At 32.2% G+C, this 12,956-nt stretch overlaps 1 protein-coding gene across 1 annotated transcript; it reads left to right on the forward strand.

Annotated features, from left to right (window-relative positions):
• The first annotated feature begins 5,449 nt into the window (after positions 1–5,449).
• On the forward strand, positions 5,450–8,242 carry LOC111700851 (uncharacterized). Its single transcript, XM_023471909.1, has one exon. It carries the CDS (start codon positions 6,152–6,154, stop codon positions 7,832–7,834), a length of 1,683 nt encoding a protein of 560 aa, XP_023327677.1. The 5' UTR covers positions 5,450–6,151; the 3' UTR covers positions 7,835–8,242.
• The last annotated feature ends 4,714 nt before the right edge of the window (positions 8,243–12,956 follow it).

Here is a 12,956-nt window from a genome sequence, read left to right on the forward strand (position 1 = left end):
GTCCCACGAAACATGACAGTATGCAGGACGACTTGAATGGCGCCTTGATTTTTCATATAATTTGCTGCGTTTATTTGTCAACCTAATTTTAGAAGTGAATTTCTAGAGATAATAATCACAAAATTTCCCTTGTCCTGCCATTTCCAAAATGTGGTCTGCCTTTTTTGTGCTTTCATTATTGCCTGAGATATGAAGAATTTCGTTCAGATTTCGACAATTTTGCTTTTATTTAACAAAATTGAAATCTGAACCAAACTCTTTATATCTCAGTAAATATTGAAAGTACAAAAAACGCAGACCACCTTTTGGAAATGCCAGGGCTAGGAGAATTGTGATAATTGTTTCAAGAATCATACATGTTAAAGTAGATAGAAGACTAAATGTCACAAATAAATTCAAATACCAAAGACGACTTTCAAGTCGTCTTCCAATTGTCATGTTTCGTGGGACACCCTGTATTATACCTGTCCCCAAGCTGGCCCCTACAACTATTGCTGCCTAACCTAACATGTAAATGTAATCGCACAAATCTTTAAAAAATGTATGCATTAAACTTTTTACTGAAAAAAAATATTTATATCTTAAAAAACTTAGATGCGGATCCGGACCGGAAAAAAATGGTTCCAAATCCGGATCCAGGTCATTTCTTTAAAATTTACTACACTTTTTAACAAATCTAAATTTTGTCTTATTTTTTTCTCTTATTTTTATGCTAAAGCCATTCAGAAATCAGGAAATTTTTATAATCTCGCTTTTTTCAATTATTCAGATTCGGGGTTCGAGAGTATAAACGTTTTTTTTTGCAGTTTTTGGTTGATATTTTGGCCCTTGGATCTTTGTGGATTCAACGGACCCGCATCCTAAGCACTGAGTTAGAGAATTTTAGTTCTAAGACTATTGTATATTTGTCAAATTTTCTAATTTATAATGGTTTTGTGCTTGTTTTGAATCTTGACTGTATCTGACAACAGTAGAATCATTTTTTTATTTGACTTTAATTTTGTGGTTTTCATTTAAAACGTCGCAATTGATTTTGTCCCATTAAATGGGTCATTTTCGGTCAAATCAATAAATTCTCCTGTGTAAAAAATGTATGGGTTTTAAACTTACATTGCTCCAAGATTAACGTAACCTGAACTATGCTTTAAACACTGGAGTCACTGGATAGTGGATTGTATCAAAGTAATAGTATTTATTCACTTTGGGATTGGATACACACAATACAGAAATCCCCAAAAATGTCTTATTCTTACTTCTAATAATGAAATTTTGAAATTGGAAGTTATGTGAAAATTATTTCAGAAGAGGTTGATTGAAGAGTTCATCAGACAAAGTAACACATTCAAAAACATAACACATATACAGAAAAATCGTGATATTATGATTCTGACAAATATCTAATTTTATTTTCAAATTAACTAAAAAATATTGGGACAATCAGAAAAATATTTACATGTACATAATCCATTTAGTCTGTTTTCTTACATTCTTTGTTCACTGCAACTATTCACTTTCAGTACAGGAAAAGAAATGTGTACCTCAAATAGTAAAGTGATGGAATTCTCGTTTTTTTACATTTATATATATAAGTGTTAAAGGATTTTGTGGCTTGCAACTAAACTAATTTTGAAAATATATCTGTAGCAAGATACAAAATCCTCATTGACATATCTTAATCAAAATAGACTAATTTTGAAAATATATCTGTAGCAAGATACAAGATCCTCATTGGCATATCTTAATCAAAAGAAACTAATTTTGAAAATATATCTGTAGCAAGATACAAAATCCTCATTGACATATCTTGATCAAAAGAATAGTTCATTCCTCCTCATGGAATCTCACGACTGTGATGGTGTGTAAGCTGATCAGAATGCACTGTATAAGCGGAAAAGTATTTAAATGTGTCGAGTCAATATCGATAAGTTCGTCTTGACAATTTTTCAATGGTATATTCTTTTTTACGTAAATCTCAGTATACATGAACAGTTTTAATTAAAAGACTAAAAATCTGCAACATTCCATAATTAGAAAGTGAAGTCCCTTTAAGAGGGTTGTATTAAATTACATTGACAGTACCTTTAAGAGGGTTGTATTAAATTACGTTGACAGTCCCTTTTATTTCCGGTGTTTAAGCTGTGTTCTCTGTTTTCTTTAGTTTTATACAGTGATGAGCAGTGAGAGGAAAGAGAGGGATGTAATATGGATATATAGTTACCCCTCCCCGGGGCTTCTGCACCCCCCCTCCCCCTCCCTCATGTCTAGCGGAAGCACCTGTTGAGGATGTAGCGAGTTGGTACCTCTCCTTGCCACTTCCCCTGCTCATACCTCCTCCCCTTCCCCTTCAGGATGTTTTTATGTTTTCCATATTTTTAATAGAGTTTCATGTACCCCCTCAAACCATATCCTTTCGTTAACCCCTTTCCAGTTTAAATATTATACAAAAATTTCTAAACATAGTTCAAATGAATATTTTAAACTTAGAGTATTCGATATAACAGAATTCATAGTTTAAAATATCTAAGGTTTAAATTGTACAAATATAGGGATTAGAAAATCAGAATTTGAGGTAAATACTTAATTTCTTTGTGAAGTATCTAGTAAAGTGCTTGCAAGGGCCAGTTTCTGTCTCTCTTGAAATTACGAATTCAATTATACCCTTGTTAGATAAAGTTTTACCAGCCTCTTAGAAAATACCTTTAAAAACAGAAGCTATGGCTGACTTCAATTGACCCTATTTTAAAGCGAGTGTTCGCGAAAAATGAAAGGGCCAGCTGGCGAAACATTAGCGCTTTTGATAGCTACCAATCTTACTTCTATCTGTTGCGTCTACTAGGAGAAAATGTTAAAAACGACTCATACCGAAGTACGTAGCGTCTATACAAATTCAGAAAATTTCAACATTTAACTCGGATCGTAAAATAATCAATTTAATTCCAAACAAATCATTCAGATATTACCAACAATAGTTATCGATTATTTTTCGATGCATTCGTATTAAGTTAATATTTCGTTAAAGATTTAAAAATCAACCGTTCGTTTACTAGACTCTGCTGTTAGTTTTCGAAAATCTTTAGTTTTCAAGAAGTAATTGTCAAAAAAATCATCTATTTTAGCGAGAGATCTTGCAACCTTTATATCACTGTGCACTAGATAATAGAAGACGATTTATTATATTTTGATTGAATTTTACTTTAATTTTAACGTGAAGAATGATTAAGATATCCTTAGTGTTCCAGTCTATAAATATTTAATTTTTGATTGTGGTATCTTTATAAAAGTGACTTCCGGATTTAAAGCAACCAGGGCAATGTAAGAAATTTGTCAGAATTCGGCATTTTTAAGATAAAAAGAAATGGCAATATTTCACAATTCAGTTTTTTGGCTTTATTTTTTTACGATCTCAAACTGATCTCAGTGTTTTAATATTAATCTTTTGATGCCCATATCGATGTAGTTTTAAGAATTCATTTGGCTTGAAAAATCGAATTTTTTTGTAAATTAAATTTCATAAAAACTTGTCTCCGAATGACAATTTTAAATTGTGAAAAAATAGTTGTTTTAAAACTAATCCTATACACATAATGGATTTGTATAAATTGATCACCATGTATGCCCCCTGGCCCTCCCCACCAGTAATTGCACATTTTTTATCGGAAATTACTCTTAAATCAAATTTTTAGAGTCAAGCATAACAAATTCCAATTGCTAGAAAATATTTATATTATTACACTTTTAATTAGTAAGACTACACTGCGGGAGAAAAAGCGCCCTTAATTAGTATGAAACTAAATTAGTAGTGAGACTAAATTAGTAGTGAAACTAGATTAGTAGTGAAACTAAATTATTAGTGAAACTAAATTAGTAGTGAAACTAAATTAGTAGTGAAACTAAATTAGTAGTGAAACTAGATTAGTAGTGAAACTAAATTAGTAGTGAAACTAAATTAGTAGTGAAACTAAATTAGTATTGAAACTAAATTAGTAGTGAAACTAGATTATTATTGAAACTAAATTAGTAGTGAAACTAGATTAGCATTGAAACTAAATTAGTATTGAAACAAAATTAGTATTGGCACTAAATTAGCAGTGAAACTAGATTAGTATTGAAACTAAATTAGTAGTGAAACTAATTAGTACTAAAACTAAATTATTAGTGAAACTAAATTAGCAGTGAAACTAAATTAGTATTGAAACTAAATTAGTAGTGAAACTAGATTAGTAATGAAACTAAATTAGTAGTGAAACTAAATTAGTATTGAAACTAAATTAGTAGTGAAACTAAATTAGTAGTGAAACTAAATTAGTAGTGAAACTAAATTAGTAGTGAAACTAAATTAGTAGTGAAACTAAATTAGCAGTGAAACTAAATTAGCAGTGAAACTAAATTAGTAATGAAACTAAATTAGTAGTGAAACTAAATTAGTAGTGAAACTAAAACTGGTAAATTTAAAGTTTCTAAACTTGTGAAATATGTGTGGAGAAGGAACACACATATTACTCAGTTTCCGCTGGAAGTTTATAGATAAGGTTATTAGACGCGGGGGACAGGAAACCAGGAAAATTGTCAAATTTAACAAAAATTTTAATTGAACAAAAATTTTCATCATCTTTGCATTAATTTCACAGATCCTATGCTCATTTTTTTATTAATGCAAAATTATCTTTCCTTGATTTTTTTCAAAGTATGTTATTTATAAACTTACTGATCTATATGTTAAGTTCTGAAGCTTTTCCTTATAACTGCTCTATGTAATTCTTAATTTTGCGTAGATTTTCAATCATAAAATATCAAATCAGATAAAAATATAGAAATGTCTGAGATTAGCATAGTGTTTTGTTCGCCTTTATACTTAAACTTTACACTAAGTAGTTTTGACTTTTAATTGAGGCTTTTAAATCTTGATATTTTTCATATTTTAAAATTTTCTCTAAATTTGTAGTCATTATCTTATGCAAAATATTTATTTTGATAAAGGATATAATAGCCAAAACGCTAAACATTTTTATTTTTCCCTTATGTAATGTCAGATTAAACTTTTTTAACAATGTACAGTGAAACTCATAAAACTGTGGAATAGGAAGACGGTAGTTAAGTTTTTTTTTTTGTATTTAATGTTGATATTAAGCAAATACTTTTATCACTGGGTTGGAAATAAACTTTTTAAGTTAAATTAGTGCATAGTACATTGCAAGGGAGGGGGCGCAGGCCGCAGGGCCACCGGCCATGAGCCCCGCGAAATGGTCTCCAAGGCTTTTTAGCAGATGAGAATTTAAAATGACCTGGCGCTACCCCTGTCCCCTAAACGTTAAGATAGACATTAAGGAAGTTCTTGAGTATCCAAAAACATTGAATAACTCTATTAAAATATTTAATATTTTTTTCTAAAAATTTGTATTATCTGTTCTAAAGGATAGGGGTAGCGCCAGATGATTTTAAAATATCTATCTGCGAATCTGGCGGCTTGGAGACCATTTCGCGGGGCTCATGGCGTCCCTGCACCCCCTCGCTAACACGTAGCTGAAGTGCTGTGTTATGTTCATTGGACTATTTAAAATTTTAACTTGAGTTTAACAGTTACCAGATAGCCCGACTATCTATTCCACAGTTTTTATGGGTCCACGGTAATGAAAGAAAACTTTTAGAGAATACAATTTAAAATGAGTTAAACATTTCCTACTCTTGTGGAGTTTAACAAGTATTGCTCTTGTTGAGTCTCTCAAAGTTAAAAAATGTTGAACCAACCCAAGAACACGTGATCCATCTTAAGCTTGGGCTACCTTTGTCTAATCCAATAATTCTGTGATATTCTTGCTTAGGTTCCGCTTAAATCTGGGAGAACTTTGATTGGATGAATTGGATGCTGGGTTCATCCTAAGATCCTCCCATAAATTACCTCTAACAGAAATATTTTGAACCAGCACGCCTTGTTCCTACTCTGTGGAGAAATTCTAAATATAATGGACGCGTCCCGACTATCCAGCACGGGTCCGACGCGCACACGAGCCAACCCTGCGGCCAGTGAGCGCCGAGGGGTAAGGATCTACAAATGTGAAATATTGTAAAGTGTGCGTATACCCTCCGGTCAGTTACCCGTCAGTCTCCGTCCAGTGCAGACGTGTCCTTTAAACCATGACGAGAAACTGAAACAATGGAGAAAGTTCTGATAATTCTAGTTTGTGCCACATATCTGGTGCAAGGCATATGTTATTTCCCAGCTGTTTACCAAGGAGTTTATGAAAGTCAAACTGTTGGAGGAAACTCAGATGTATCATATTCATCAATATCAGTTCTATATGATAGTATTCCTGTCTGGGGTTACTGTTATAGAAGAGTAGGATCTAATGTTATATTAAAAGAGGATTCTGGAGGAATAACATGTTATCGATGTTTTCATCTTTCTCTCAGATCATCTAATATTCTACAGATACACACCAAGGGTTTAAACAAATGTTTTACAACTGAAGATGCAGCTTTATCAACCTGTGTATCACAAGATGAGATGATGCATCAGGATGCATCAGAGATTATGATGTATAGAACTAAAGGATTTCTAGGAGAACCTGCTGTTAGTCCGACCTACTGTCCGTTTAATGGAGAATATACGTTTACATATTCAGTAAATGATGGTACAGAGAATACATTAGAGTGTCCTACACCTATATCAGAGATATCAGATTGTCCCTTCGGGTTCGGGTTCAATCTTCAGTTTAAACAGTGTTCCTTTGGTGATCTAGAGATATCCTTCCACTGTCTTGGAGATTGGGAGGGACGGGACGGAGAGAGATTTGTTGCTCTCATGGATACAGGAGCATCACTTACTCAGGGTAGACCTAGATATAGGTGTGCAATATATAAGGAGGATAAGATAACTGGCAAGGTTAAGATGGCTCTATCCTCAGATTCAACTTGTGTTTCAAATCTTGATTCATCAGAGAGAGGATATGAGACTATGGTTCTACATCCCAAGGAATCTCCGTCCTGGCCGGAGTTAGATTCATCCTGTATATTTCCAGACTGGATTCAAGGTTCCTGGGAGCATGTAGATTTCCAAGGAGATACCATGGTCTACAAGGATCATAGAAACTTTAAAACCTACACTGGAAAATGTATTCCTCATAGTTCAGGAGACCCGGAGAGATTTCTTGTTTATACCAGAACCCAGTGTGGAGATGAAGTTTACAAGTGTATATGGATAAAGGAACGTGGATTAAATACTATGGAGATACAAGTGAGTTTATATGATTCATCCACCCCTGATAAATCCTTGTGCAGGGATGAAAACTTCCTGGATAGAGCTTGGACTACTCAGGGTAGGATGAGAATAGGAGAGAAAGCTCCATATATGTTTACTGGTGAATATACAGGAGTAATACCGGATACTGATGGTTTATGTGCTAAACTTTACTCTGACTGTAATAATCCTGAAATTATGTTTTATACCATCTTTAACTGTTTTAACAGAACAGAAGTGTTTGAAGAGAGAGAATATGAATGTTTGGGACAATGGGAGGAGAATGGTGTTATCTATACATACACAGAAAGAAGAGATATGATTGGACATGAATGTTTTGTCGGAGCAACAACTAAGAAGGGAGAAATATATCTTCAAGAGGCCGGGAATAATTGTGAAAGAGGTCAGGAACCTCTCAAGGATGGGATGAGGATGAGTAGGGTTGCAGAATGTTATTATCATAGACAAACCAATCCTAGGTTCAACTGGAGAGAGAAGAGCATGGTTGAACCTGAACCTGAAATTGAATCCGGAGCTAGAGATAAGAATTCAAATATTCTTTTACTTCCCTTCCTTATCCTCATCTTCATCTTCATCTGAGCCTTCTCATCCCTTGGTTAGCAGCAGTCCTGGAGCTAAACCAGGGTTTCTCCGGGTATACGCTCATACACTGTTCTATGTACACTGTACATGGTACATATACCAAAGAATAACTGTGATAATATTAATCTTTTGTACAGAACAATCACCAGTTCACGTACGGACAAAATAGTACATGCGAATACGGAACAATAACCAGTTCATGTACGAGCAAAAAAGTACATCCGAATACAGAACAATCACCAGTTCATGTACGGACAAAATAGTACATGCGAATAATGTTTTATGTCTCAAAGTTGAGAGAAATATGGAAGTACGACTTCCTAAAGTTATTTTATTCATGTGAAAAGACGGCTGTGATTATGTTAAAAATTTAAATAAATTATAATAAATTGAATTTGTTCTTAATCTTTTCTCATTTCCTTCTTGATTTCCCTAAAAACTAAGATTTGAAAAAATTTAAAGATTAAAAATTCATCTGCCATTATTTAAAAATTGAATAGAAAATATTCCCTAGTATTTATTTAAGACATATGCTGAAAAAGCTTGATTACAATACAACATTCCTTGGAATACAACATAGACAAGAAGCGTCGAAAGGAATTGATTCCCTGTTACAAACTTTGATTTTCTGATCACTACATCTCTGCAATTCCCAATATAGTAGACCTTAGATATTTCAAACTATGAATTCTGTTAGATCTAATAAGCTTGGTTTGAAATATCAAAGCTTCACACTATCAGGTTGCAAAAATATAAGAAATAGAAAATTTGAGTTTGTGGCAAAAACTAATTTCTTTCTAAAAATTGCAGATCACTGTTTACAAATATGAAGAGTTTCCAGTTTACAAGTTTTCTCATAAAGCAAACTTTTAATGAGTAAAATTTTCCAAATATTGAAAGAGTTTCGCCGGATGAGATTGCCAGGAAAAGTAAACTAAAAACATAGTTGATATTTTTTTTTGAAAATAGAAAAAAGTTTTTGGAAAGAAAAGTTTATGCCATTTAAGAATAAACAAGAAGAAAAATCTTCTGTTCCTTCAGAACTTGTTAGTCAACATGTTCTCATGCATGGTTCAATTCTAAGATATAAAAATGAAAACCTACAAAATATTTACTATAGAATTTAGAATTTAGATTGAGAAAAATCCTTTTTTCTGTTACAGTATATGTCTCTGAAAGTGACAATATATGTCTTTGAAAATAAAAATATATGTTTTGAAAGAGAAATCATGTAAACATGAGAAAAGTTGTGGATTTGTAATTTCTACGCAGGTCTTGTTAATGCAATACAATGGATCTTGCAATAAATTCATGCAATACAATGAATCTTGCAATACATTCATAAAATACAATTTATCTAGCAATGTATTCATGCAATACAATATAGTTTATCTAGCAATACATTCTTGCAATACAATTCATTTTACAATATATTAATGCAATCCAATACATCTTGCAATACATTAATGCAATATGATGCATCTTATAATNTATGTATAACAGAGCACTGCTTCTACAATTATCCAGAAACTGATTCTTGAAACTGTTTAATTTTCTAAGATTACATTTCTTTTCAAATATATCATAACTAAATGTTTACAACTTTAAAAGCAAGAATTCCTTATCGAGAGTTCAGCATTTTTGAGCAAATATTATAGGGTATTCACTATTTAAGCTTATTTTGAATTAAATTAATGATAAAATGGGCTGTAGACGTAATTTCAAGTAAACCTTCATTTAAATAGTGGATTTACATCAATACCCTTGAAGAATTTGTCTTCTAAAGTATGAATAAAATACCCGTGTGTTTTCATTTCAGCTTTCTTTACAAAAATTACAGTTTGTTTTTTTGCGATTTTTTTGCTTCTGAAACAATAGGAAAGTTATCAAAATTAAACACTTTCCAAGCTAGAACATTCCACATATAGATCAGATTTAGGTTATAAGGAAATTCTAAATTCTTTTCTGATTTCTGATTTTTCACTTCTGATTTCTCATTATTCCAAGTTTTATTTTTTGTTCCAGATAGCTTCAGTGCTAGTGCAATTAAAAAAAAGATTTCTGATAATTGCATGTTTGATTTCTGGCATTTATCTAAGATCCTGGTTTCTGTTTGTATGATTTTTAAAATTTCAATCTGATTTCTTATTAACCGTAGTCTGATCTTTGATCTGATATCTGATTATTGTAATGCAATTTTAATTTTGGAATTCGGATAAATAACAGATCTGCTTTAATCAATACTATTCCAGATTTTTATCATCGATGTTTATGTGTTTATGTGTTTTTTCATTATTACTGATTGTATACTGAGAAATCTTATTATTCATTTTAATTCGTGTTTTCAATAGTTTCGGAGTTCTGAGGCGGAATTTAAAGAATTTGAACCATGTCGCTGATCTGCCAAAAACCGATTCCAATCGAGCGAACGACTCAAATATCGAAACACTGAATACAATTTCATGTGGAACCAACTATGTTTGAACCGCGTCTTATATTTCCAATTCTTTAAATTCGACCTCAAAACTTTTAATTGTATGAAATTAAGCCTATTCCTTCCTTTGAGACGATAAACCTGAGCTGGGAAATTTGATTTTAAATAATTATAATACCGATCCCATTATCTCGATATCAACTGTGGGCACTTTTAATTTGAGGATCAATGCTTAACTTTTCATTCCACGGGGGATATTGAATAAAGATTAAATTAATCTGTAGATTAACAAAAGATCGATATCAAGCATTGATCTCGATATTTGACCAATTAGAGATCCATGAAATAAATTAATTGGATATCTATCCCCGACCCCAACTCCTCTCAAGGGTTTTACTTCATCTCTCTCTCTAAACTATTTTAATCATTCTAAATAAAAGTTTTAAGTGGAATTCAAGATGGTTTTTGTATTTGTTGTAATTTTGTTTGTTTTTGTTGCATTTTCATATATTGCTTTAACTGCGTAATTATTATATTTCAAATAAACTGAACAACTTGCACCAAACTCAAAGTTTTTAATCCCTAAATCCTGTGAAACCACCTTGGATATATTTCAAAATTTGACAGTTTATAATTTGAAATATCGAAGGTTTACGCCATGAGGTTGCAAAGATATTAGGTTTTAAAAATTGATGATTTATGCAAGTGTTCAGTTCTTTTCTTAATTTGTTAAAACTTCTGTCCTTACTTTGACTGTTTTTTATTAAAAACTACTTAGCCCAATTGAAATCTTAAATGTTCTCAATCATAACTAGATCCTTTTATTGAAGAACAAAGATGTTTTGAATATCTAAGATAAAATCGAATAAATGTTCTTTTCTAAAATTTTCAGAAATTTGCCCTTCTCCCTCAGCTCTGTCTAGTTTGGAGTGTGTGGCATAAACAATTGTATTTTCAATTTTCCAGAATAATCTTTTCCTTTCGCAACATTTCAGAAAACCCCTTTACAAACTTTCAGATTTTTAGAAAACTTTTCTTTAGTTTTGAGAAATTCATTTATTTTATTTTTATAAGTGTGAACCTGGTTTATAAATTTTGTGAAGAACAAAGATACCGGAAATTGAATTTATAGTTTATCTCCCGGCCGCCGCGGCCCAGCCGGGTGAAAATATTTTATATCCACCCAGCTTTGTAAAATATAATTTAAATATATGTTAATGATATTGAAAGATATTCTTAGTTAATAAACTTAGAATATGTTTCCCATTTTACTTCTTTTTAAAATAAAAATTTAAAAGATCCGCATGCATACCATTTGTCGTACTTTTTAGGCATGCGTTCTCCTTTCCTCCTTTTCTCCTTCCTTCCTTCCTTCCTTCCTTCCTTCCTTCCTTCCTTCCTTCCTTCCTTCCTTCCTTCCTTCCTTGTTGGTTAACACCTGTTTTTTCTAATCTCCCAGCACCGTTACTTATCAATGTACCGGCATATGGATACAGGGAGGGTAAGCATGTAAACAGGAATAAATATAAATAAGTTTTGATTTTTCGAATCATAATTTTTCCCAAAGTCCCCCCCCCCACTAATTCCCTTCTTTTAAAGTCAATGACATTTTTTTAAGTTGAGTATTTTCTGGAATTGGACAACGCGCGTTTGGAATTTTTAAAATTTTATTGAGGAATAAAATGCATAAGCCATGGGGGTACTCTGCACCCCATCCCTGTCCAGCCTGTCTACGCCCTTGAGAGAGGGGGGTGAATGTATTCATGATATGTTTTCCTAGTTACTGTGATGGTTTGTGGTAAACCTGGTTTTCTTGTAAACCACGATACAACCATCTGACTGCTACATCCTTTACCGTTATATACTCTCATTAGTACTTTTAGATAATTTAGTTTATGATAAAAGTTAAGATTACGCTAAACAAACAAAGATTTGTAAGTCCTGAGGTTAAAACTTTTCAGTTTAAGCATTTATCAGTATTTTTGTACGCCAAGTTTTTGTGTACGTGTACTATACTTCAGAAATGTGTACTGCATTAGGGGTGTTAAAAGATGTAAATATTAGTATTTAATATAAGAGATAAATTATAATATACAGAAAAATAAACACTCCCTTGCAGTATACATTCTGCAGTATGGAATTTTTTCTGCAACTTGACATTATACTTCCAATTGTTTACGATAACAACATGGTTTATTTCTGCCCCTAATATCAATCAATCAACATTTGGGATTGATCAGATGGAATATGGTCCCCTGAACCCAATATAACATAACATGGTGCAACTTGATTTCTTTAGTAGTTTAACTTTTTTAAAACTGTTCTAGGGTTAAAAGTATTTATCGGTATCTCGGATCATAGAATTGGAAACCATGCGGGGATATAACAGTCAAATAAAATCAAGGGATCAATGAAATTATCCTTAAGTTAAAAGTTTTTACAGTGAATATCGAGATCGATCAAGCGTTATTGATAGCTAATACTCCAAAAGTTTTGCTCATTGGCTGGCTGTGTCAAATTAGGACAATATCTTAACCAAAGTCACCACAAAAAACTTAATGAACCGCGATTTTTTTTCATTCGAAATTTGTCGCTCCCTAAAAATGTATACTATAGAAAATGTATACTATAGAAAATGTAAAAAATCAGAAATAGTTTGAGTGAATATCTTGAGGAATTTGATAT

The sequence above is a fragment of the Eurytemora carolleeae genome, unplaced genomic scaffold, assembly GCF_000591075.1.
Source record: "Eurytemora carolleeae unplaced genomic scaffold, Eaff_2.0 scaffold332, whole genome shotgun sequence".
In the NCBI taxonomy this organism is placed as follows: domain Eukaryota; kingdom Metazoa; phylum Arthropoda; class Copepoda; order Calanoida; family Temoridae; genus Eurytemora; species Eurytemora carolleeae.